This window comes from Aptenodytes patagonicus, chromosome 7 (assembly GCF_965638725.1).
Source record: "Aptenodytes patagonicus chromosome 7, bAptPat1.pri.cur, whole genome shotgun sequence".
Lineage (NCBI taxonomy): Eukaryota > Metazoa > Chordata > Aves > Sphenisciformes > Spheniscidae > Aptenodytes > Aptenodytes patagonicus.
In genome coordinates this window covers 70,871,121-70,897,207 of record NC_134955.1, presented here as the reverse complement: position 1 = coordinate 70,897,207, position 26,087 = coordinate 70,871,121, and the positions used below count along the sequence as shown (strand labels likewise).

The following is a 26,087-nucleotide window of genomic DNA, read 5'->3' as shown; positions in this document are numbered from 1 at the left end:
GACCTGAGGACTTCAGTGGTTGTGCACGCCCCGACTATTGAAGAGGAGTGTTGCTTTAGTCTAGGCTGAAGATTGCTGTGACGGGTGAGCAGTCCTGTTCTAGTCTACAGCGTTAGGAAACTGTCTGCTTAACGCTTTGCCACAAATGCTTAAGGTCAGAGAAATGGGATTTTGGAAATTGTGTGTTGTCAGAGCTGATAAACTGTCGTGAACCTTCAGATGTTAAAGCTCCACTACTCTCTGCTTGTTTGTAGTTTGATTTTTTGGAACTCTGTGTTGTGGAACTTCAATTGTGAACCTTAGGTAGCAGATACTCTGCCCTGAGAAGTGTAACTGAAAGTGCTTGAGCCTGTTACCAGCTGTGTCGGTAACCTGTGGAGCTCACCCCCAGCTGGAACAGCCTGCAGGACTTCAGCTTGGTGGAGGTACACCGAAAGCGGCTGTGGGATGGGTCAGTGCCTGCCTTCGCTGACTCAGCTCCATCTGTCAGCAGGTGACATCGGGGACAAGGAACAGGCTGTGCTGCTGTGGGGAAGGGGTGAAATCATGTTGGAGCTGTCCTCAAAAAAAAAAAAAAATTAAAAAAACCTTTGACTTCTAGAACAAAATAATTCCTGTATTGAAATTCCTGCGCCGGTTTCTTTTGTAAGCTTTAGCTATGGCTTGAGTAAGCGCTCAGGGTGGTGCAGACCATCGGAGCCGAGCTGTGGGTTCACGTCTCCCTCTGGGGTGTGCTGATACAGCACAGGGGGGGTTATTCTGACTCGAGCTCCCGCTCTTCTTCCCTGCGCGTTCCTCACCTCCACGGGGGTAAAAATTACGCAGCCACAGTTTGGCTGTGCTGGTGGGAGCAGGTGCTCCGGAGGGCTGGAGCGGCACCTTCCATCTCCTGGCAGCCGATGGTGTATTTGGGGAAAAAGAAAATCCTGCCTTTTCTCAAGTGAAGCATTTTGCACTGAAACTCTCCCGCTTCTACTAGAAACTCCGGTCCCCTTCAGAGGAAAGCGGCAGGTGTTGGGAAGAAACACCGCCGCAGAGTTCTGCTGCAGCAACGCCAGGCAGGCCTTTGCCCAGCAGCGTGGGGAAGGAGCGCTCGGCTCCAGTGTTCAAAGCATTAGAGAACGAACAGCACGAGATCACATCACTGACCAAATGCCAGCAGTTTACTTGCGTATCTTTATGCTAGTTGTATCGAGTTGTTGGAGTCCATCTAAACCACGATGCAGGAACTGGCCCTCGTCTGCCAGCTACCGTGGAAGCTAAATTCAGTCACGTTAACAGCGGTCCGGGTAGGTCGGTCGGTCCGTCCCACCTGCAGGTGCTGTTGCAGCGGCAGTTTGGCGGTGAGAAACCCAAGTACGGAATCACTTCTTTTTCCGGTTCAGGAGATGAGGTGCAGACACTTTCACTTTACCGGGAATATTTCTTGACAAATCGGTATCCTGCAAAACATTAAAATGAGAAATTGAACACAGCAGCAAAGCACTCGGGAACATCTTCCTCACCCCCACTAGCGCTTCTGCGGCTGCTGGCAGGAGCTGATGTGCCCGTTTCTGCCAGCTTTCCCCCAAAAGAAAATAAGGCTGATGTCAGGCTTCTGCTCTCGCACCGTGTTTCATTAATGAAAGACTTAATGGTTTCCTGTGCAGCTCCCACACATCGGCTCCCCTCGGATCTGGCTGGGCCAGCAATTCCCTGGGCACTACCTGCTTCAAGGTCATTAACCATTAATTGTGTTTTTCTAGCAGAGTGCCACAAAAAGTCAACATTAAGGCTGCTGCTATTCAATGTTTCCCATCAGTGAACTGTTACAGGCCAACAAGGACCTGTCACAGAGCAGTCTGGGCTGCCTGATAAACGGGGATCGCCGACGTGAAATGGGAAATAAACGCCTGAGGACTGAAAGTCACAACAGGCAGCGCGGGAGGAGCGAGGGGACTGTGGCGCAAACGGCTGACGGAGCCACGGGAGAAGAGCACGGCAAGGAACCAGCCCTCTCCCCGGCGGCAGGCACCGGAGCGCACAGACTGATGGTGCCAATTTGAAAAGGAAATGGAGGAAACGGCAAGAGAGCAGAAGAAAACTGCATCGGGCGGGCTAAGACCTGCCTGAGCAGGGAGACGATGCGCTCACCCGGCCCGCGGTAAGCACCTTGCCGGGGGAGAGGGGCAGGCAAAAGCCCACCGTGAGCAGCGCAGCAGGACGCTGCCTCCAGCCCGAGCCCAGCTGAACTCCCAGTGCAGGTACCTGCTCCTTCCACACACCGCCAGCGGGAGCGGGAGCTTCCCCTCCCAAAACCAGAGGATTTTTTGGAAGATGATGCTTTTGTCAGATAACGTTACTTAAGATCAAGAGAGAGACAATACGGAAACCTAAGGCCCAATGTTGTAGGTGAGGCTCAATTTCTAATGATTCTTTCCAGCCGAAGCAGTACATCCTCCCCAGCAGTACTGACAAACACAACACTGCTATTAAAAAAAAAAAAAAAAAAGCAATAGCACGCTTGGTTTTGGAAGTATTTACCCCCAGAATGGCACTAGTGGACACTCTGCTGCTGCTGTTACATTTGTACAAGAGAAACTGTGTAGAAAAACTAGTCACCTTTACACTGCGGAACAGGTCTTTTTCTCTTGCACTAGCTTCTTTGGATTGCATAAAATTATGCAAGGCAATCTTTGCAGCTGTAAAAACACAGGGAAGATTTAAACAGGACGTAAAAACGCGCTGGCTTCAATAAGTAGAGCACTGAAAAGGATTCAAGTGCTTTAATACAGTACCTTTTCCCTTCTTTTGGGTGCCCGGAGTGAGCTTGACTTTATACCTTTTAAAAGAGAAGGTTTCTGTAAGTAGCACGCCGGCTCCCCTCGGCCAGGGCAGGCTGCCGCCAAACCCTTCCCGCAGAAAGTGCTGCAACTTACTTATAGTTTGTCATCGCCGTGTAGGGAGCACAGATGGGAACAGCAAAGAGCAGAATATCCTCGGGGTGTGGCTGGCCAGTCAGGGAGTCCAGCAAGGCCTCGCCTTCCTGAACGGGCAAAGGAGCTTCACTGTGAAACCAGACGGCGTCTCTCCAGCCCCTGACTACCGGTTTCACTGGGGGCAGCGGCTGAAGGGTCTCCCCTTCCGGCTGAGCTACAGCAGCAGCTGCAATCCCACAGGTACCCTGTGTCAGATCTCGTCACGGGGTTACCGAAACGTACTCAATCCCACAGGTACCCTGTGTCAGATCTCGTCACGGGGTTACCGAAACGTACTCGGTTTCGCTTTTATCACTCACTTCACTGGCATTGAACTACCAAGCCACGATTCATTACTGACCATCTTTGATCACTAAAATCACATCATTTGAAACAGGACGGACCTTGGTTTTAAATGACCCAAACGGGAGCCCCAAATGTAGTTACATCTTCGCAGGGTCACCAAAAGCTTCCCCCCCCCCCCCCCAACCATTATCTTCCTTCATTAAAGAATTCAAAGAAATCGACTTATTTCCAGCCTTGGGCAGCACCCACAGCCTGTAATTATAGAAAAATTTGAGGCGATTTTATATGTAAATAAACTTGTAAACTAAAGAACAACTTGCAGTGCGTGGAATTGTGCCGTCCTCCAGCCCAGAGCCACCGTTACCGGGGGGTGCAAAGGCCTCCAGAGGGAAAGGCAAGGGACAAACTTCAATTTAGCCAGCCCCTCGTTTCTACAGGGGATGTACGCGATAAGCAGGGTAGGAAGAATAAAGAGGTTACGTTTTTTTTAAAAAATACAAGAAAGCTGGGTCCGAACAGCCACGGGCAAGAAGGGGACTTGAACAGCAGAGCCGTACCCTTCTGGAGGGCTCGCACGTGAACCAGCCCCAGCCTGCTGCAAGCCTGTGCCTCTGGTCCTGCTCACAGGGAGCTGCCTGCTGCAGCGGGGCCTGCCAGCTTCGAGCAGGAATAAAGCCCTCTGTCCTCAGCACTTACCGGAGTTTCAAAGACGAGCATTTACCTCAACTCCCGGCTGATCCTGGTCTTGCTCCTCCTGCACACACAAGCAAAGGAGACATCAGAGCTGAAATGAGCACACGGCCGCTTTCTTCTCCCCCAGCCCCTGGAGAAGATCAATTCTTTTATCCGCAGTACCTAGAAAGCCACATTCTCACTGCAAAAAGAATTTAACTTATTTCAAAGCAAAGGTAAGAAGAGCACTTTTATGTGGGTGAGGGGAGGAATATTTCTTTCAAAACTCTAATTTGCTTGGCACACGCCAAGCTGGGAGGAGGGAGATGGGCTGTGATACAGATACTGACTCACAACAACAGATCTGGAGAGCGCTCAGTTACATTTCAGCTGCACCGAGTGGGAGGTATTGACTTCACTGGATCCTCGGCAGCCTGGCAAGGCTCGGTACTCCTCCGAGCCCTCGTTCTGGCTGTGCTGGGAACGCAGTGTGCACGTAGATTGCTGCAGGGTTTTTTGCTGCTTCTTGAAACCCACAGGCTCCCAGAGTCATGGCATTAGGCACAGTGTTCTCCACAGTGCCCCAAAACCAGCAAGAGCTGCTCAGCCTCCCTGGCAGAACAGAGCTACGCAGTGCCAGGAGAGCCATGGTAGAGGGTGAGAAGGGACAGACGCGTGGACAGGAGAGGAGAGGCGAGCGTGCTGCTCACCTTCTCATCCTGCTGCTCCTCCAGGGCTGGGTCCTGCGACTCGTGCAGCAGGACTCCTGCTGGGAGCGTCTCCTTGCCCCCTCCAGCACCACGACGCACAGCCTTGGGTTTCTGCTGTTGCTTCTTTGCTGGCTCTTCTTTTGTCTTCCCCTTTTTCCCTTTTTTCCCTTTCTCCTCCTTGTTTGACCCTGCAGACTGTGGTTACACACAGAGGTGGTCAGAGCCAACGACCCAAGCGACTGCGTCACAGGGGGAGGCAGAACTCCTCTCACTCACCCCCAGCAGCTTCATGATGAGCTCCCGGTCCTCCTCGTCCTGGTCCTTGTACTTCTCCTTCATCTTCTTCATTTTACTCTGCAGAAGAAAACACACCAACAGCTTTAGAAACAATGACTTTTGCAGAGTTTTGCATCCACAAACACCTAGATGCTGACCCCACATGTGCTTTCCTTCCAGGTCTCCTGAACCTCTTTCAGAGCAGCTCACCAGTAACCAAGAGGCTGTGGTTTCAGTGAGGAAAGCACAGCGTGCTCAATGCTAACAGACCAGCACCATCATCCTGAAACCACCAAGAGCACCACCAAGAGTCTAAAACTATCAGGCAGCCACGGACGTCTGACAGAAACCTGGTATTTCTGTCCACACTTCACGTGGCAACGGCTCAACCCATGGGTAAACCTGGTCCCTGCCTACCTTTTGGCCCCGCTTGATGGGCTGAGGGGCCGGCACACCCTTATTGGTGTTGGGAGCAGGGGGAGGCTGTGTCTCCGTCTCTCTCTGCTTCTCTTCGGGTGGCTCCAAGTTCTCAGAGTCGTTTTGCTGCTTCTTTTTCTTCATTTCTCTAAGGAAAACAATCACTTGACACACTGCCTCTTGTTGCGACAAGAGAGGCTGCTGCTCTCCTGCCAGCATTACCACCCTGCTTCCATGCCACGGGGCTACGGCCAAACCACGTACACTGCAAATAACCCCTCCTCAGTCAAACCCCTCGAGCCCACGAGTACACAAGAAACTGTTTGTTCACAACCAGCACTCCCGACGGACAGGAAGGAGCAGCCGCCATCCCACAGGCAGGACCCAAATGCAGGACGGACAATCGACATGGACCAGCCCAGACCGGGAGGTGCGAGACATGTCCTGCGCCCAGGTCCTGCAGAGGGAATGGGGAGGAGGCGTTCACCTCACCGCAAACACAAAGAGGCTCTCACCTCCTCTCCTTGGCAGACAGATGCCTTCGCCCCTGGGACTTGCTGTCACTCTAAGAAGTGAAACGCAGTTAGAGCACACCATGTCCAGCAGCAGTTCGCACTGCTCTTTGCCAAACATCTGAGCTGGGACCTTACCAAGTTGGGTTCTTCCTCTTTGGGGATGATTTTCTGCACGGATCTGTGGGGAGATCACATTGGAGCTCATCAACGGACGAAGAGCAGCTCAACCACGGACGCATCACCACGGCCCAGACATTGGCTAACTGGGCTGCACCGCTTTCAGCTTTCTAGTTCTTGAAAATCCCAGCTTTGGTGAATGGAAAAGGGCAGCAATACCGGGATTCAGTTTACAAAACAAGCCTTCAGATCTCTGCCAGCTTGTCTCATGCACACACACAAACAAGCAACAAAGACAGCCTGGGTACAGTATGCGCTAAAGGAAGCCCCGATGTTCAGCTTCCCATGCGCACAGCCCCGCTCAGCTGTGGTATTCCCTGCAGACCTGTTTCCACCCACTCAATCCTGTCTCCTTGCACCTTCTAAGGAGTGCCATTTCCAGGGAGAACGGGGAGATGAGCTCATCTCGCAGCCACATGCAGAGCAGTAACTCAGCACCAGCTTGGCAGAGCAGGAACAACTCATGACTCAGTTTCTCAGGTCTGAACAGCTCTGAAAAGAAAATGGGGGCAGCCATCTCCTGAGGAGCAAAATCAGTGCGTGGTGGTCAAGGGATGCTCAGGCCAAAACAGGGAATAGCAGCGATGAAAGAGCCAGACACCCCTGTGTGCACGTGTGTGTGTACTTCAGGAGGGGGGGTCCAAAGCAAGCAGCCCACAAAGAAGAGCCGTGCAGGGAAATGGCAGGGAATGGTACACAGCGTGGCAGTATTCCCGCAGTACAGGCTTGCTGCCCTGCACTCTGGCAGCCTGCAGAGCTGAGCATCGAAAGAAGTGATGGCAACTCATCACGGCCCTCGTCTTGGCAGCGTTTTAACAGTACGGAGATTCTCAGAAGTGCCCACATTGCTGATAAGCGCAGCTGCTTCTTTGCTTACCTTTGAGACTGAAGATGCGACAGGTCGATTGTTGTATCTGGGTAATTTACCTCTTCCTCCTTCACTTCGCTCTTTGACTCCGGATGGTCCACTTCATCTTCAGATTCTCCATCATCCTCTTCGGAGTCACGCTCTGGTGCAGGAGGTGTGTTTACTCTGCCCTGGTCAAGGTCAGCAATGCCCTCATCACGATTACTCTCAGACATGGCTTCCACATCCTCTGGTGCTTCCTGACACTCTGCTTTTTCCTCTTCGCTGCTGCTGTCTCCTCCTTCTGGGGCACACAGGTGAGGAAAACACAGTTCACGTTAGAAACGCCAAACTGACCCATAACACGGTGCAGGGAACTAAATGCCAAATCCCGAAGAGTCCCGCCTGTCAGCAGGGCACACAGCACCCCAGTTACATCCACTGTACCTAATAGCTCCACTTCTTCGGACACCAGTTCACTGGCACTGCTGGAAACCATTTCCAGATCCTCATCCTGTACTTTGATCTTCCTTTCTTCTCGGTGTCTCCAAACACAGCTTTCATCCACCTAACAACAGAAGCGCCTTTACGTTAGGCCAGTACCAGCTCCAGTGATGTTCGCTAGCCCATTCAGAGAACACCTGACTCGGCTTTATTCTTTCCCTTTCATCACTTTTTGCCATTCAAAAGGCAGGAAAACTAAACCAGCACATTTAAACCCAAGTCTGACAACCTAGAAAGTACAACTAGTGAGGAGACACACGTAGCTGCACAACCAGCAGACTCCCTAAGCATGCATACGCTTCAAACAGAGCTGGTATGAAAATCTAGCAGAGGTAGTCATGTTCACAGTGTCTGTTTGTTTTAAATGAAGACAGTGCAAACTGGGGAAAAATGGGAATGAAAGCAGAGTAATTTTCAGGAAGTAGCATTTTATGGGATTTGTCCCAGTGGGAAAAGAAGTAATTGGGAAGCAAGAACAAGAAAATAAGCCTCCTACAGCTCAAACCAAATTAGAAAAGCCAGCAGAAGCCGCACAGAGAAAGCAGTACCTTAAACAAGAAGCTAAAGCCCATCATCAGATATGAAGGTGGAAGAAAATTCTTCTTCCCTGAAAAACAAAGGCAGATTCTCATGAGGAGATTTAACAGCTATGATACATGACATATTTTGAAAATTCATTTTATTAGAGGCTTTAGGCTACCAAAAAATTACACTGCGGCTTGTTCTATCTCTTGGATGACACCAGAACAGGAGGAACTCAAAAGCAGCTTAGCTAACGATCTTCTGCCCCAGGCCTCAGCTAGAAATGCTGCTGCAGCTGCCCGATACTCAGTCTAAACCACTCAGAACAGATTTTCAGGAGAAGAGCGGAATCTGTCGGCTGCCACGCTGAGGGGGGCAGCTCAGGTGGCTGCCACCGCAGGACAGCACGGCATAGCATCTTCAGACAAAATGCCTACCGTCAAATTCACACTGTTCCTTTGTGTCTCACCTCGGATCATGAAGCTTCCAGTAGTGAGGTATTCTCCTGTAGGTGCAGTTTTAGAAACCTAAAAAAACCATGATACACTATAAAGAGCATCTCTCGCAGAAGGCCAGCACTGTGTAATAACGGCACTAACAAAAGCAACATTCAAGCAAGCTGCATTTTTGACTCATGGGAACAGTTTGCAGAAGGACTCCATTTCCGAGGGGTTCTTCCTGTCCTTTGTAGGGTATTTTCCTAAGAGATGTTTCAATTCAATCACACACCACTGGCACTACGTTTTAGAAGTCCCGGGCGAGTAACTGTGTTATTCAGGAAATAAAAACACTAAAGGCACTGCGACCTTCAGTTTCATGTAATCTCTCCACCCTCACACTTGAGTTGATCGGAAGCACAGCAAGACTGCGGTTCATACACAAGCTAGAAGCCCAACTGAAAAACAGTGAAAACTTCATTTTTAATATAAGCCCTTCCCCTCTGTTAATAAGAAGCCAAGCCTGCAGCGTTTCCTCTGTCATGTGCATGTCATATCAGAGGCTACCCCTCCACCCCTGGCCCTAAGTGCGGCAGAGCCAGGGAGAACCCGCAAGGAACGGTATCAGAGAACAAAAGTTTCACCCACATCCATCAGTTCCCACACAGAGACACTTCGTCTGCAGTCACACACCAGTTCCTTCAGATGTTCTGTCTGCAAAGCTCATGCACGAGTGTCCTTACCTGGTTGTGGGAGACCCACCAAGCGCTGGTGACAACACGGGCATCCCAGGCAGCGCTGTAACACAAGGCCATTGTGCCTGCCTCCGTCAGGGTTCGTGGAGGGATCGGTTCACCTACAAAGTAACACCCAACACATCAGTGAAAGCGATCCATGCACAACAGATTAAATTCTCCAACTTCCACACGTGCCCTAATCCAGCGTGTGAGCTTTCCAGGGGCCCCGGGCAGAGACAATACGGCCTGGCTAAGCTTGAAGGCAGTACGGACAGAGCAGAAGCAGCGTCAGCAGCTGCTCTTCACAGCTCCCCAACAGAGGCTGAAGCCAGCTGTGCTACTGCTCCTTCCTCAGCTCAGCTCCACAAGGGAGCAGTAACTGTGCTCCTCACAACACAAGGCCAACTTCCACTACCTCCCAGGAACGGGGCACAGACAGGGTTTGCACAGCTGGTCTCCCATGAGATCCATCCCACCGCGTTAACACTTCTCTGCTGAGATCAGCACCCTCTGTCAGCACCCAAACTGCTTATGCCACTAATCAGTCCCAGCAGGACTCCAGTCCCTGCGGCCAGCAGCAAGCACTTGCACCACCGCCTCTGCCGGTGACTAACGCTTGTCTCTGTGAGCACACCTCCATTGCTCCTTCCCACCAGGAGCTCAACTGAGCAATTGCAAGCAGCCAGTCATGGCTGGGAAGCAGCAACAGTCAGTGACAACCTGATCTTGGAAGGACCGATGCCTCTCGCATCCTAAGGGAAACGTCTGCTGGAGGTGGGTACCAGTGCAAGGAGGGAAGGCAGCTCGCCGGGCTGGGCTCAGACATGCAATGCAGAGACTGCCAGTTCACAGTGCCCCCAGGCTTCTACGAGTCCCTGCATCAGCCCCACACAAGGTACCTGACGGATTCTTGATCACGCAGCTTGTGGCTCCATGGAGATCGGCATGCACGTATATGTCCCCTGGAAAAGAAGGGACTCGAATCAGTCACACGCATGGTAACTACACAGATCACTCGAACTAAGGTGAAGGTTTCTGATGTTAGCTGGAAACAGCTATTTTTGCTGCAAGGAGCAGGATGGGAGAAGGATACAGAAGCCTTTTAGTCCATCCCAGTTGCTCTAGGGAGATTCAGCTCCTTTGCTCCTGACGGGAGTCCGTCCAACCTACTCTCATCCCACGGTGCTGGAGGGTCCAGTCTCCCACAGCAGACCCCCCCCAGCACTCCAGGGACAACACACACGCAGTCCCTAGGACTCACCATCACCAAAGACCCCTTTTACCTAAGACCCAACTTAAGAACAAACCAGACAGACCTTCCCGTGTCGTTCTTTTACATTTACAAAACCGGAAAATAAGAGAGAAACCGATATACTCCACTTAATCAGACTCTCACCTGGTTTAAGATACCGCTTTACAATCAGCTCATTCTGCTGTTGATCTCTTCCAGCGATAATAAGGTAATTCTCAGAACTAATGAACCACAGGAACTTCTCAAACCTGCCAAATTACATCAATCCATTGTGTGAAAAACACCTGGAACTAACAGAACATTGCAAAGGTATTTTTTATACCAAACTCTAAGAATCTTGGCATCTACTCCTTACAAAAGACGCTGCGAATAGTTTCACATCCATCCATATGCCTGGGGCATAAAAACAAGGCACGGTACAAATATAACATCACTGCCAACAATATTTTGAGATGAAACAACAGGTACCATCACCACAAAGTCCAGCTGCCGCCTATTTATTTTTATTTTAATAATTCAAGTTATTAGACTATAAAAAGCTTCGGGTTTTTGTTTTGGTTTTTGTTCTTGTTTTTTTTTTTTAAATCTACTGTTAGTATTTCACAGAGCTGCCAGAAAGTGACGGTGAAGTTCCCTATTTTACTAAGCCCATATTTGTAGCTCTGTTAAAAGCAAAAAAGTCCATGTCCACTGAAAGGAACTTTCCCAGGCAAAGGCACTAACAGGATCAGGCCAGCACCTTCAAGGAGCAACTGTAAGAAGACTCAATACAAAGTCTAGTGCTTAGAAATCGTAATTAGCTCCGCTTCTAAGCTAGTGAAAACTCAGCCTGACACGGTTGTTCTAAATTTGCGCACATTCACAATACATTAGATAACAACAATGAAACTGTACTTGCCAATAGACCTTTCTCGCTTTCTGAATGGTGGTAACTGTCTGAACTTCCCTCAATGTCTGCTTCGTCTTCTTCTCAGCCGATTTAAATGCCTGTTTAGACAGAAAGCATGATTGCAATCCGCCAGCACAGGAATCACAAAACTGGTAACCGAACAGTAGGAAAGTTGATAGGAAATGTCTCTGAACTTTTTCAGAGCGCAGGCTCCACATACTGCTATTCACAGGCCTGCATTCCCCTCACGCACATGTAAGACAGCTGTCCTAAAACCTTCCTAAATCTCCACCCTGGATAGCTGCCCCCTGTGAAGATTACCAGCTCTTTGATCGTAAGGATTCCCACTGATTTTCCACTCCTGCCTCCATAAGTACCGGCCCGTCAATATCTCCACCTAGCACCTGTCTACGTGTTCACAATGCTGCTGGTGGAAGCCAGATGATCCAGCAGGGACCTGCAATCCTCTGTTCAGTCAGCTTAAAAGCTCAGGAATGAAACAACCCTGGTTAGCTGTTTTTATCTTTCATGTCTCAGTAGGACTACCTAGACCAAGTTAGGATTTTCCACTGATCAGTGACAGGGACTTTGCTTTTAAACATCTTCCAAAAACAAAGAAAAAATACCTTTTCTGCAGCTTCTACTGTCTTCTGAGTTTTCTTAGCTGCATGTCTTTTGTGATCATAGTACCTGCGAAACACAAGTTTGTTTGTATCTGAAATCCCAGCAGATTCACTCATTTTTAGAATGTACTTATCACAGTCCTCTACGTTTGCCATTAGCGTTCAGTTTTGAGAAGATTTTTTTTTTAGCCCAGATCTTCAGCTTAGTCTTCACCTGAGAAAAGCAGCCAGATGAAGTAAGTCCCCTCCTCAGACAGACAGAGCACTGCGTTTGGGGTAACGTGCGGCAAAAGTAGCCATTTTGTTCCATGCATCACTGTGCAGAATTGTACTCAAAATTAATTTAATGTGATAGCTAGAGACTAGCTGCTATGCAACAGTGAGATACTGGTTTTGGACCGAGCAAACACACGTCCTAGAGCTCAGGGCAAGCTACCCATTTCAATTTCTAACTTTTATTTTTAACAAGATATACACAGAGCCCTTCCTATGATGTTATCGCTAACAACTGCAGGCATACAGAAACTTCTACCACCAAAGCACACGTTTACTGTAAACCTTACTTTTTGGCATTGGCATACGCAGACAAGCTGAGATCAACATCAACTAATGACGGTTTGTTTTTCTGAGGTTTCTTCATCTGTTTGTTTTTATTCTTTTTCTTTTTTCCCTTTGGTTCTTCCGTTTCCTCCTTCTCTAAATCAGCATCCTCCTCCTCCTCTTCCTCTTCAGATAACACATATGGGTTCCTAAAAACACATGACATCATATGATTAAGGTAAGAGAACTGGTTATTTTTTACCCTTAGTGCAATGCACTCTTACTTCTATTCTCTCATGAAGACTGGAAATGGCCTTTTCTTTTATAAAGTAAAAGAAACACAAGACATTCTATGCGTGATCGCCGCTTGAAAAGAGAACAGTTGCATCATCATACTGACTCACTGAACAGGACAGCAACGCGCTGGTTTAAAACCTCAAAAAAATATTTGCTCCACTGTTTTCAAAGAGGTATGCTGAGCACACACTAGCTGGATTTGTATTTGCTTCTCACCAGGACGTTAAATCCTGCTCGATACAGCTGTACTAAGTCTGTGTAGCAAAAGGCGGTGGAGCAGCATAAAATAACGTTCTTCATAAAGGAAAATATATCTCCATAGTCCTCTGTACTAAGGATGCATGACTCAACACTTGGTGGACTGACTGAGCGGTTTGATCAGCGAAGTGATCACTACTCACTACTAAAACAGACGGAGAAAAGAGGCTGATGACACAGTTGCCAACACAGAACTCACTCCTGAAAACACGTTTATTCTATACACTAACACTTCTGAAAATGAGGTAACTAAAAATTCATAAATTAACTTTGCCACATTACAGCTTTCATACCAAAAATTCTAGCTATAAAAAAGAAAGTCTCACTTTTTTAGCTCCAACATCCCGATACGCTGTCAGCTCAGGTTTTTAAGGACACTCCAAATACTGCCTCACTGCCAGTTCTCTCATCAGGACTTCTACAAGAACCAGCATCAAAACTTGCAGCTCACAACAGCTGCAATCTTGAACCATCAGCCTTTCACTGGACTGCCGTTAGCAGTCAGCAGCGTCGAAAGGGGGGGGATCTCATGTGAACTTTAGATCAAAGAAGAGTAAATCAGAGGGAGTTAACTGCTGACCAACAGACTGGAGCTTTGGACCCATACGGCTTTAGGACACCTTCCAATGGCTCAGAATATAGTCAGACAGACTCTGAAAATACTAACCCAAAAGCTATTACAGTAACCAAATTACTATTATTTTTGAAAGCAAAAAAGAAGGCATCCCACTTTGCTCACAGAACTATGTTCTCTTCGTGCTGCTGTAAGAAAAACTGAACCATTTAAATACCAATACACAAGCTAAAAAGATACCTGTCTCCTGTGCACCTCACAGTCGTCCTACTCGCATTTGGTACAGGGGATCTGCAATGTACTTACCTCAGCAGCATTGTGATATGATTTGTCTGAAGCTTTAATTCTTTGATTGCACTTGCAACGGGGTCTCCCTGTGCTTGAGCTTCTTTAACAATCGCTCCGATCTCTGTCCAGTCTATCTGGTTGGCTAACGCACTACGGACCACCTGGATGGCTCGGTCGACGATCTCCAAGTTCATTTCTATAAGTTCTCCTTTTATCTTATCAGCTTCCTTAAGGAAAGAAAAAAGTTTCTACCCACTGAAGCTAAACACACGCTCAGCAACAGTTTAAAAGAAATAAAAGTAGTAATTAATATTGAGCTGAAATCCAAGAACGGCACTGAAGTGATCACATAGCACAACGGCCAATTCGACTCCCGCAAGCAGAGCAGCACAAGCAAATTTTGGCAAGAGAGGTACAAAGCACTCGTAAGGGAGCAGAGCTCCACTGGGCAGGCCTAGGCTCCCTGAGGGGCTACAGGGTGCTCAGTGACAACGGAAGGCTTCACGTTGGGATCTAATGCTGACCGTAGCAATGCAGACCGGCAGGTGTAACTCTTGAAGAAGCATTACGTTATCTTCTTAGTTAAAAAAAAAAAAATCTCAGTCTTACCTGAGCTTGCTGAAGAGCTTCTAGTCTGTGCTCATGATCCCTACGGACATTTTCAAGTTTCTTCAATGCTTGTTTTTCCTTTCAAAAATAAGAAAGATGGAAAAATATATATACAGAAATGGCACCTTATCACTTAATCACTGCAAGACATTCAATAGAGCATTCCAGCACAGAAAAATACAGCAGCAGAAGAGATGCAGAGTCTCCAAAATATTGTTGTTAACGCTATTACTTGTATTCCAAGCAGAACCAACTGCTACATTATACAACTTGAAATCCACTCCCTGACCACCACTGACTGACTCAGCATTTCCATAGCAAAAGGAATGAATGACACCTCCCTCACCCCAGGCTACAAGAACCAAACGAGGCATTTGAAGCTCAGAGCCACCTCAGCTGCCCCACTCTTGGATGAGAGCATACCTGCTGCAATGCTTTCAGATCAATTTTCTGTCCCTCTAGCTTGGAGTAGAACTCGTCTGCTGCCTGCAAGGGAAAATCAGTTTTAAGAATCTCCAAGGTGCACTAACTTATACCAGCAACAAGCAGGCAGAGGAGGTTCCGCTCAAGAGAGGTGGCTGCAAAGCACTAAAAGAGGAGACAGATGCCAAAACAGGGTTCAGTAACTTCCTCCATTTTACCTTCGCATGAGATGAGTTCAGCAAGACACCCGAGGATACGTCTCACTGCAAACCAGGGGCTATGCACAAGTAAGTAAGTGGCCAAACTATGGCCCACATTTTTTGCTAAGAAATGATGAAAAGGAAGCTGCTGTTTGACACAGTGTGCTCATCAGATTAAATGATTGCAATGATAGACCTGTCTGCCCTGAATTCCTGCTGCTTCATAGGTCAGTTAAAAAAACAAAAAAACAAAACCACAAAAAACCTAGAAGTATGCCTAAGAACTGCTCCTGGTGTTCCAGTTGCCAGACACTGTGCTTAAAACAAAAGAAGAGGAAGGTTTTAGGCTGCTTAGATCATCGGTGCCGCGAAGGAGATGACAGAACTTCAGCCAAGAAGCAGGGCAGGAAAGTGAAACGGGCATTCTGGAGATCAAGGTCAGGAACAACATGCAGGTAATGATTTCAGATGTTAATGAGTCAAGGACCAGGAAAGACAACACTCAAGGAAATACTAAATCAGGTGCCTGAAGCTTTCAAAGTAGTAACCAGAAAAGTACAAATGTGATGACTGTGACGACTGTTCGTCCCCAGCAATAACTCAGCGTCTGAACTCTCCACTAACAAAACGTTTGACCAGGACTGATAACAGGTTCAATACACACCTCCATTCAGTGCCACATGCCGTATTGCAGCTACAGGATCTAAATGAGTTAAGAAAGACAACACTGCTCAGCAGTAGCCTAAAGGCCCCGTTTTAGTTGGCCTTTCCTGCATAAAACATTTATCCATAAAATTAATCATCTCTTCCAAGGTCTATGTTTTCATTAACAACTTCTGCACTATATTTTAATTACTCTTTTTAGCATCAGTCAATTAAAGCACTTAAGTACAGTATCAGCAAAAGCACTGTACCTTATTGAATGAGTCAAATTCCAAGTACGGACATTTTGAATGTTGAGAAAACAAGAAAGGATGAAATTCCTCATATCTGTAAAATACACATTTGATATTATCACCTGAAAACTAATTTATGTTATGCAGACTAGTAGAAAAAGAAATAAATACTTCAAATATTTACGTGTAGATATCTTCTGCTGGTTTATCTGGTTCCAGGCTTGGCTTTTTCTCCTTTTTCTGGATAATATAACCCTAAAAGAATACATAAATATGTCATCAGCATTTGTCTTTAAAGGATCCCCCTTATCTTGGCAAGGCAGCAAGTTTTAGGTGCTAACTGACTGATCAGCATGAGACAATAATTCATTCTAACAGGAAGACCTTGTGGCAGAAGCGATGTGATTGACTGAGTAAAGCCCCGACCGCTTGCTTGTCTTGACTCCAACTTATTCCAGAAAAACAGGTGAACTTCTCTTACGAACCTCAGGGCTATCCTATAGCTCACCACACAAATGCACGGTTTCCATGCGGAACAGTGTTACCTGCTATGAAAGCACAAGGGCAATTCTCATAGGACCTACATAATCTGCTTGTAAATTATTTAATTGCTGCACATCCAGTGCAAGGAAGCAATTTTTTTTCCCCATCACTGCCTGGAGCCCGAGCTCACAGAGTAAAATCTGTAGCTGATAACACCAGGAACAAGCACGTGCTGAACAATAGCTGCCTAACAGTTTAATTCTGTAATTCCTGCATAACTGATAACCAAGGTGCCCAACTGAGACCCACCTTTCCACTGAAGTTGTCAGTTAGTGTCATATATTCTTCTGCTTTCTCTAAAGCAGTAAGCACTTTTTCAATATTTTCTAAAGAGAGGGGGGGGAGAGGAGAGGAATATTTTAAAACACCTAGAACAGAAAGATATTTTTATGTAACATAGCACAAAAGCAAATCAACAAAAGACCCAGGCGACTGCTCTTCCAGTTAAGTGCCTGAAGCAACCTGTCCAACCTAACCACGTTAAGTAGGATTCTAGCATGTCTCAAAAATAAAATCGCAGATATCCTTTACCCCTGGTGCTTCACTACAGCAATTACTGTTCATTTTAATCAGAAGCCTTAGTACGCCTTTTACATTTGGGGAATTTTTAATTAAAAAAATCTATATGGGTACTTCTAAGACATAATTATTCAAGTTTCATGGAAAAAAAAAAAAAAGACCACACAAATGCTAGCACTTTATAAAAATAAACTGCAGAGGCAAAGCATAAACCAGTAGCTGTGAGAAGTTATTTACTTGTTACAAAGTTGATTTATTAAACACCATAATGCAGTAGGAAGTAACAAATCCTTTTGATTTATGGCAAATATAAAACACACAAGAAAAATAAGACAACAGAAAAATCTATTCTGACTTTACAACCAAATTCATAATTTCCCAATAAATGTAAAGCTGCTACTTTATCAAATCCCCACCATGTTTGCAATCGATAAAGGAAGACTTTGATGCTAACTCTTCTATACAGGATTCTTGTAAAATATCCCTTTACACAGCCAGAGTTCACCTGATGTTTAAGGTAGTATCTCATTATAAAATCATTTAGACTATAGGAGGAGTCCGATGTTTTAATTCCGATATATGCACAATTCAAGAGTTTTAATGTGAACAAGGTTGGTCCCCAACCTAAAAATATTACAGTATATAACCATACGGTCAGAACTACAGGTTTAAGGATTACTTATCTCTTTGGAAAAAAATACTACATAGACATAAAAATTAACCATATCGGTGGTACAGCCTTTAAAATATTATTTCCTACATACCTTTACTTTCCATATGCTGATCTATTTTGACATAACCCGAAAATCCAGCTTCTATAAGGCAATGCTCAATGAGAGTGGCTCCATAAGCTGTTAAACAAAAAAAATGAAGAATCATCTGTAGAAAACATTCACAATGAAATCTGTATCCACATTAAAATCATGGTAAGTGTTTCAACAAGCTATGGCCGCGAAACTACAGTCAATCCTTAGAGAGGCAGGGGAGAGCGAGGGAGTTGTGGTCCCAATTTCAGGAGGCAGAGCCCAGAGAGAGCAGGTGATCAGGACTCCCACGCTGGCCCTCTCAGAAATGCTCACTGGCCGGGCAGAGCACCTGCGTCTCCGCTCACAGCTGATGAGTTCTTACAAACTTAAGGATGCTCAGGTTCATCTGGAACTGGGAAAGGTCTAGGACAGAGTGAGGATATACAGGAAGGATGGGCTTCATGTTGGCCAAAATGGAATGAAACCTTTACTTTTAAAAGGGGGTAGGAAAGTTTCTGAACTGAAGAGTGTAGGAAACCCAGCAAGGGTGGCAAACTGCCCGGCTTGGGATAAGGCATTACAAAGGGTGAAGACATACAAACTCTGTAGCTTCAAATAAAGAACTAGGAAAAAGCTGGCAAAGCCAAATGTGAAACACGAGTGACAAAAGAAACAGATGCGGCCCCATTTGAACAGGGTACAGAGAAGGAGCAAATGAAAAAAGATATATAAGCTCCTACAAAGATGCTTAAAGACTAAGAAACAAGATGGGGCCATGGAAAACCAGGTTTAACTAAGAACACTGAGAACGAGCAAAGCAGAAACATGGAGGAAGGAAGACAACCACTGGGACAGTGCAGCATCGAGCTTAGAATGATGTAGGTGACCTTAGAGTAGGCAAACAGGATGTTAGAGTCCAAACAAATTAACAAGATAACCACTCGAAAAAAACCAGCACAATCCCATGGGAATGAAAACCCAGGCCTACATCTGGGTCATGAGGTATTAGGGCTACAATATGAACTGCCTGAGCAGAGCTGCTGGTCACCCTAATGTGCAGAGGGACAGCCAAGAGATTGTGAAAGCAGGACACAGAACAGCTAAATCAGGTTTCAATCATCCCAGCCTGGCTGGATAGATGTCATGTCATGGTACAAGGCTGACACTAAAATTTACCTGGATCCATGACAGCACAACAAAAGCCCAAGAAATCTCCTACAGGCATTCGCAGCTCAAAAGGGAAAATTACATAAAAAGCAAGGAAGCTTCTTAGAAGGAAAGAAATTAAGACAATCAATAAAAGGCAATGTCTGCAAACAGCCTGCAGGCTATTTAAAGATGCTATTTTGGAGGTTCAGAATAAATGCATATCACTTATTAAACAGTGTTTCAGAAAAATTCAAGGAAGGCTGGCATGACTAAACATCAGGTTAAGAGAAACTGTTAAAAGCAAAAAGTTATCTGAAGTTGTGTCCCTTGTGGAAAATGGGAGACAAAACTCTGGCAGGTGAATGTAAAACACAGCAACACTGGCCAAAATTAATCTTGAGAAAATCTGATAAAAAAACCCCATTCAGATTAATAACAAAGCCTTTTCCAGATACATCATAAGCAGGAAGGCTGCTAGAATCAGTAGGTTCAAGAAGCGATCAAGGTGCAAAAGGAACACTCCGCTACGACAAGAGCAGGAAAATTAAATTAATGTCTTGAGTTTCATTCATAGTGTAGGGGCACAGGGAAGCTCTGGCTGGAACATTTCTCTGCAGGCAGTATGTCAGAAAATCTGCCTCAAATCCAGTGATGACAAAGAGGTGATTGATCCAACAGACAAAACAAGCAGCAGTAAATCCTCAGGATCATGCGGTACTCAGCCAGGCATTTGAAGGAACTCAAGGACGGAGATGCCAAACTGTTAACTGTAGCTTGCAACATCTCTCTTGCCTTAGCAGCAGAGGCACAAGGAGGTTAATGCACTGGCAATTTCAAAAAGGGACTAGAAAACTATCAACTCTTTTTAGCCTAAAGACTAAAACTAGCAGAGAGCTTTGGACTAGATACAGAAGAGCCAGCAGTTTTGTATTTCGCATCATAACTCTACAAGACAGTTAAAAAGCACAGAGAAGGGAGGTCAAATAGATATGGTCTACTTGGATTTCCAGAAAGCATTTAGCAAAGCTCACCCCAAAGCTCTCAGAGAAAACAAGCTGCCACTGGATAACAGGATAGCCCATCCGGATTAGACAGTGGCTGAAAAACAGGAAACAGGGAGGATGTATAAACTGTCAGCATGGAGGGAGGGGAGGAAAGCTGAGCTCTACGGGGACCTACTCTAGGGCCTGCACTGATCAACATACACCTAACTGACCTGGGAAGGGGGAACAAAGGGCAAGGGGCAAAGCCTACTGATGAAACACAATTCGTCTAAGCAAGAAAGACAACAGCCAGCTGTGAAGAACTGGAGTAGAACAAGCAATAGTGAGTGATTAGATAAAGAACTGACACATAAACTCACTGTAAAACAATATAAAATGATCTACATGAGGAAAGACTATCCTACTTACGCATATGCCCAACTGATCATGTCTATTTGGGAGCAAGACCTAACAACAGATAGTCCTGTGGAAACATAAGCTCAATTGTCAGTGAACACAAAAGAGTCAAGCCGTGTGTTGGGAATTATTAGGAAAGGAATAGTGAACAGAACAAGGGAAATCATGCCACAGTATAAATCCATGGTGCACTTCCACTGTGAATGTTATGTACACTTTTACTTACCCTGTTTCAAAACAGGCAGGGCTAGAAAAGGCACGGAGAAGGGCAACAAGGATCATCACAGGCTTGGAGCAGATTCTGTACAAGGAAAGACTACGTAGGCTATGCAGTAGGCTGGTCAGCCTAGAAATGACTGAGACTTATAAAATGAGTGGTGCGGAGTTGATAAATAGGCAGCAACTGTTCATCTTCTCCTCAAATCCAATACTAGGGCACCAAGTAAAACTGGTGAGATGAGTTTCAGAACAGAAAAAGGAGGTGACTTTTCACGTGACATGGAAGCAAGCGGAACTCCTCACCACAAAAACACCGTGGATGCCAGAAGTTCGTACAGGTTCAAAAAGAGATACGGTAAATACACGGAAGGAAAATCCAACCCAAGCTATTAAATACAAAGATGCCTGCTGATCAGTCATGGGAAGTCTCTAAAACATAAGACTGCTGGGATTGAGACTCTTCCAGGAAAGTATCAGTGTGCCTGTTAGGGCTGCAGGCTAACGACAGGGCTAGTGACCAGGCACTGGCCCGAGGTTAAGCTAACTGGATGTGAGGAACTACAGGACACGACGTGAGAAACTGCTGGACACGATGGTTACCAGCGTGAGAAGTGGCAAAAATTAGAGAAGCGGCAGGAGGGATGGCCGGGTTTCACAAGTGGTTAAGGAGGAGTCGGGTGAGAAACAGCCAAACTCAGACGGTAACTGAAGGGAAGAATTGTGGACCTTTCAGAGAGTGGAGCCTTGCCAGGCCAGCTGTGCCTGGGTAATCAGATCAGTCACACTATATAAGGCCAAAGTTACCTAGATAACAGTATCAGAAATACCAAATTCGGGTATGGATATAGCGAAACTGGGACCAATGGGGTAAAGTAATTCGCAGCGGGTTGTTTATTTAGGAGGAGACCGGGGTGGAGAAAGAGAGGGACAAGGGTGGTGAAAAAGAGAATCAAGAAATGGGGTAAGTAATACTTAGGTCTGCAAATCATGTGATCTGAGCTGTTCAGGGGTACCTGCCAGGCAATCCTCTGCTTGATCAACACTGCCGGATCAGGAGGATAAACCAAACTTGTTCTGACCATGTCACACAAGTCAAATTTGCTTCTGTGGTCAGGAAAACCGGGGCACAGGGTGCTTTGCCTGGCTACCAGAGGTCATCCACATGGACACATCAAGCATCCTGGTATTACCACATCGGTACTTGCTCCAGGACTGGCAGCACTGGCATACTCCAATCACTTCCTAACAACATCCTCACCCTGACTGTACGCTTACATCTCCTATTCGGTACCACTAAAGGCAAGACACTGGACAAAATGCATCAAGTCAGAGCTCCAACAGAGCTACTCTCAGGTCCTCATCACTGCAGGATCACGGCAAGGCTCATCTCCTTGTGCAGTTGGCTTGGAATCAAAAATACCTACTCTTGTTTTCAAAGGCTTAGGGTTTTTGTTGTTTTTCAAACATACGTAATAGCAGACTGTCATGAACAACATCCAAAAAAAAGACTGCTTGAAGTTGTTCAAATTTTCAGCATCATCTAAACGTAACACGTACTGACCCCATTTCATTTTCTAATGAAACACAATTACTTACGAAGATGCGGGTTAAGAACCCTCTTCAGTTGTTCCCCTTTGGGTGCATTTGATATTATTTCAGTTAACCTACAAAAGATAATGGAGAGTTGTCATTCCAAAGAACAATGGGGTTTAAGACTACATTGTATTGCTTAGAAGCTACAAAACACTTTCAGTTTTAAAAAAAAGAAGTGCAAAATGGCCTGTAATTTGCGAAAAGACTACCCAAAGACACGCTACCTTTCACAGTTCCAAGTAACTTGGGTTTATTCCAATACATACACCACCTAAAAGCAATTACCTTTCCAAGGTTGGCAGAGGTGCAGGTGCTTTTGCACTGTCGACTGGGTATCGTTCCCGAACCGCAAACCTGACATCATCCGCTTCGTCCGTTCGAAACCTCAGAATGTTTAAAATCACATATTCGTGGTCTGTCAGGACAATGTTACCCTGCGAGCACACCACAGGGGACCATCAGCAAAGGCCACACTCACGGGCTTGCTTACAGAGGACACGCTTGGAGCTTTGCACTCACCCTGTCGTACAGCTCAATGATCAGGTGATAAGCAGCTTCATCGCTTCCAAACTGGAAGTCCACAATTCTGTCTATACCCAGCTGTTTTACACTGACAAGCCTTCTGGTCTTTAAATGCTTACGGCACTGTCAATAATGGAGAAAATGTCTGCGAGATGATGCAAACAGACGTGCTTGTGACATTTTATACTGAAATACATTCTTAGCTGTAGATCCCTCCTGTGACACTGACCACTTCTTACTTAACACAAATACCGTAAGGGTAAAAATGCCGATCTTGGTAATACTGAGACAAGACAGCCCTTAGCAAAATAATACCTTGATATTTATAGGTAATATAATTGTTCCAGATTCCTAACGTTAAGCCGTTACTGCCATTAAAAACTGCTATTTGTTTAGCTCAACAAGTGTGCAGCTAGTTAAAATTCAAAGGGTTTATTTTACAAAGAGAACCGGGATTATCCCTGCATCCATATATGACGTGGAAAGCCACCCTGGAGAATCTTTGCTGAGTCATTTCAACGAGGCCGCATCCAGAGGTGGTGGGCTAAGCAGACCCGTGTGAGTCAGCACTCAGGTTCCATCCCTGCACATCTACCTGCAGGAACACAGCCTAGCAGCGTGCAGCAAGATCTGAACCCTCGAAGCCCAGCAGACTGAACAGCAGGACTCTATTAACATAGGGTGCTGCATCCAGGGCCTAAAAATTTGGACAATCCAACTGGAATGACAAGGACTTTGCTGGAGTAAAATTCCAAAAGGTCTTGGTGGCCCAGAAAATGTTCAGCAGCTTAATATTAGTCTTCATAAATTGAAATTTTCATTGTTTCAGGCACTGAACAACAACGGTGGGACCCCAGGTCCACATTTGCTCTTCCCTTGTCTTCAGTCACCCGCTCGATCAGGATCCGCCAAGCAAATCCTTTCGTTATTTTCTTCTGCCTCCAAGGACAGAAGATGAACGTTGCTTTCTGATATCCAGTCATCTTATTAAAAAGAAGTTGTAGGTTAGTTTACCTTCATTGCAAAGCCAGATGGCATCACGTTTTTCGGCCACTCGAACTCCGTCACGTGAATGCGTATACCAGATTCAATCAGCAGTGTGGCCTTGCAGTCTGGTCTGTTAACAAAATACAGACTCACCACTCGGCACACGAGCAGCCACCCCTTACCACACACCAGTTTGCACTGGAATGAGACCAAAGGACCACAAACCAGCGGCACGTTATCTGCAGAAAACACTGTTGCCAAAACTGGTAATGCCCGTCAAACAGTGCCGCCGACAGCGAAAGGACATCCACTTTTTAAGCTTACAGATAATTTGGCCAAGCAAAACGCTTGGCAGGCAATGGAGTTAAAAATTCTCTCCAACACAACTGGAGGCAAGCGGATGAGCAAGGGCCCATCTCAGACACCACTGGAGTGGACAGGTTAGTGACATGACACGAGCCCTGCCTCCCATTTGGCCTGGGCACCAGTATCACTGACCAAGTGTTGCTCTTCATTCCTCCAACCCCTCTCTTCCCTCCCCACAAAAAGCAACAATGACAATTATGTGTTTTTACACTAACACCTTTGGCCTTTTGTATATTTTCTGCAGCATTTCACACTTCATATCCTATCTCCCAAGAACTTCCTGGGTAAAAATTACTGCATTTTACCAAAGAACAATAGAATTTCACTGAAAACTAGTCAGAAAAGCCACACACCTGTCAACAGAAATTACATACATACAAAAAAATCTCGTTCTCATATGTACAGTAATAGCATAAAGAAATTTAAAGAAGTTCTTACTTTTGAAGGCGAATAAGATACGTCTTATTATCCACATCGTAAACATTGTTTACTCTCATTCCCAATAAGCTGTCAAAAACAAAATACATGCTTTGGAGAATACGATACACAAACCACACAAGAGGCTGAAAAAATCCCAGCGATAATTAAAATACACAGAAGTGCAAGTTATGATAAATTACCAAGCAGTAACTGAAGAGGCAGCAAAGGAAGATTAATGGAATGAGGTGGAAGCCAAACAACCAAAAGATGGAGAAATTGCTATTAATGGATGAAGTGCAAAAAGCTAAACAACTTGAAGCAAGAACAGCCACTGCGGACACCCCAGCTGCAACCAGACGGCTTCTGGATCTCCAGCACAGGATGGAGGCCAGGCTGCCGGCTCCTGCAAGCGCTCCTCTTTGTGGCAGGGATGCAAAATTTACTGGTTATACTGGAGCACTTTGCTCCTCCGGGCTAACTTCTGCGTCACTTGGGTAGCCCTTTGCCAGCATGGGGCACTAGTATTCCCAGTAAAAGCACAGAAATGGCCTGGGGGGGGGGGTCGATCTCGTCGTCATTTTGTTCAGTGTGGGGCTGAATATGCAGTTTGCCCTGTACACCAGGAGGGTATGAGAGCTCCATGGGGCATGGATGTGAGGAGCATTAGAGTTTCCCAGCTGGATGGGAGAGAATATGACAGACCATAGGACCTTCCCCACGCAAATAGGAAAGGGGGAGCGCTCAATCGCTCCCCAGGGAGAGGCTGGGGGACAGAAGCAGGACAACGAGGGGGTGATCAAGAACACCAGGCCTTCCCTGATGGTGTGACAGGGAAGGCAGAGAGGACTCAGTGCTCTGTGGCAGGAAGACGTGCTGGGGGCCACCCAGGCAGGCCCTGTGCTGCAGCACATGGCAGAGAGGGGCAGCCCACCACCCAGCAAAGCGTGGGGCTGGGCTCTCCAGAGGGGTCATGCAGTCCGCGGCGTAGAGACGGTGGAATCACCCCAGAAGAGGACAGTGCAGAACTGCGTCGTCCACTGGGGAAGGGCTGCGCTCCCTGCGACGGCAATACTGAGCAGGGCAGAGCGGAGATGCAGCGGAGCGCCAAGCAGCAGCGCACTACACACGGCACGGGGGGGGGGCACGGCAGTACGGTGCGGGGCAAAGCGGGGAGGGGGGCGGGGGGGGCACGCAGAACTATGTCACACAGGACAGTGCAGAGGAGCGGGGCCGGGCAGAGGAGACACGGGGGGCAGACCAGGGGTGAGGCAGGGCTATGCAGGGAGGGCGGCGGGGCGGAGCGGGACAGGACACCGCGGAGGGACAGAGCGGGGGGATGTGCGCGGAGCCCTCACAGCTCAGCGCCGTGAGAAGCCGGGCTGCCGGCGGGGGGGGGGGGGGGGGGGGGGCAGAGCCGCCCCACACAGCCCCGGTGCCATGGCGGGGCGGGAGCGGCCGGGCCAGGGCCGGGGCCCCGCAAACGGGAGAGAGGCGCTACCGACCGGGCCGGGCCGGGCCGGGCGCCGCTCCTCGCGGCCGCACCGGGCGGGAGCGGGCCCCGCGCCAGGTGGCAGCCCGGGCGGGGGGGGAGCGGTACCTCTGCCGGAGCTCGGCGAGCACCGCGCGGATGTCGACGGTGCTGAAGCGGGACTTCATGGCTCCGACCGACGGCGCTCCCCGCCGCGCGCCCCGCGCCT

General features: G+C 47.1%; 1 protein-coding gene across 1 annotated transcript; it reads right to left on the bottom strand.

Annotated features, from left to right (window-relative positions):
* Positions 1 to 1,134: 1,134 nt before the first annotated feature.
* Positions 1,135 to 26,087, bottom strand: NEMF (nuclear export mediator factor). The gene is made up of 33 exons (XM_076345804.1): positions 25,988 to 26,087; positions 24,409 to 24,477; positions 23,632 to 23,734; positions 22,615 to 22,740; positions 22,381 to 22,529; positions 22,099 to 22,166; positions 17,753 to 17,839; positions 16,719 to 16,795; positions 16,111 to 16,181; positions 15,945 to 16,020; positions 14,831 to 14,893; positions 14,408 to 14,485; positions 13,817 to 14,025; positions 12,405 to 12,590; positions 11,845 to 11,908; positions 11,228 to 11,316; positions 10,474 to 10,577; positions 9,977 to 10,039; positions 9,084 to 9,196; positions 8,373 to 8,430; positions 7,930 to 7,988; positions 7,325 to 7,445; positions 6,908 to 7,181; positions 5,989 to 6,031; positions 5,854 to 5,903; positions 5,339 to 5,486; positions 4,922 to 4,999; positions 4,646 to 4,840; positions 3,985 to 4,017; positions 2,919 to 3,025; positions 2,778 to 2,821; positions 2,602 to 2,681; positions 1,135 to 1,442 (listed from the first exon to the last, which is right to left on the bottom strand). The coding sequence occupies exons 1-33, from the start codon at positions 26,044 to 26,046 to the stop codon at positions 1,365 to 1,367; spliced, it is 3,222 nt and encodes a 1,073-aa protein (XP_076201919.1). The 5' UTR covers positions 26,047 to 26,087; the 3' UTR covers positions 1,135 to 1,364.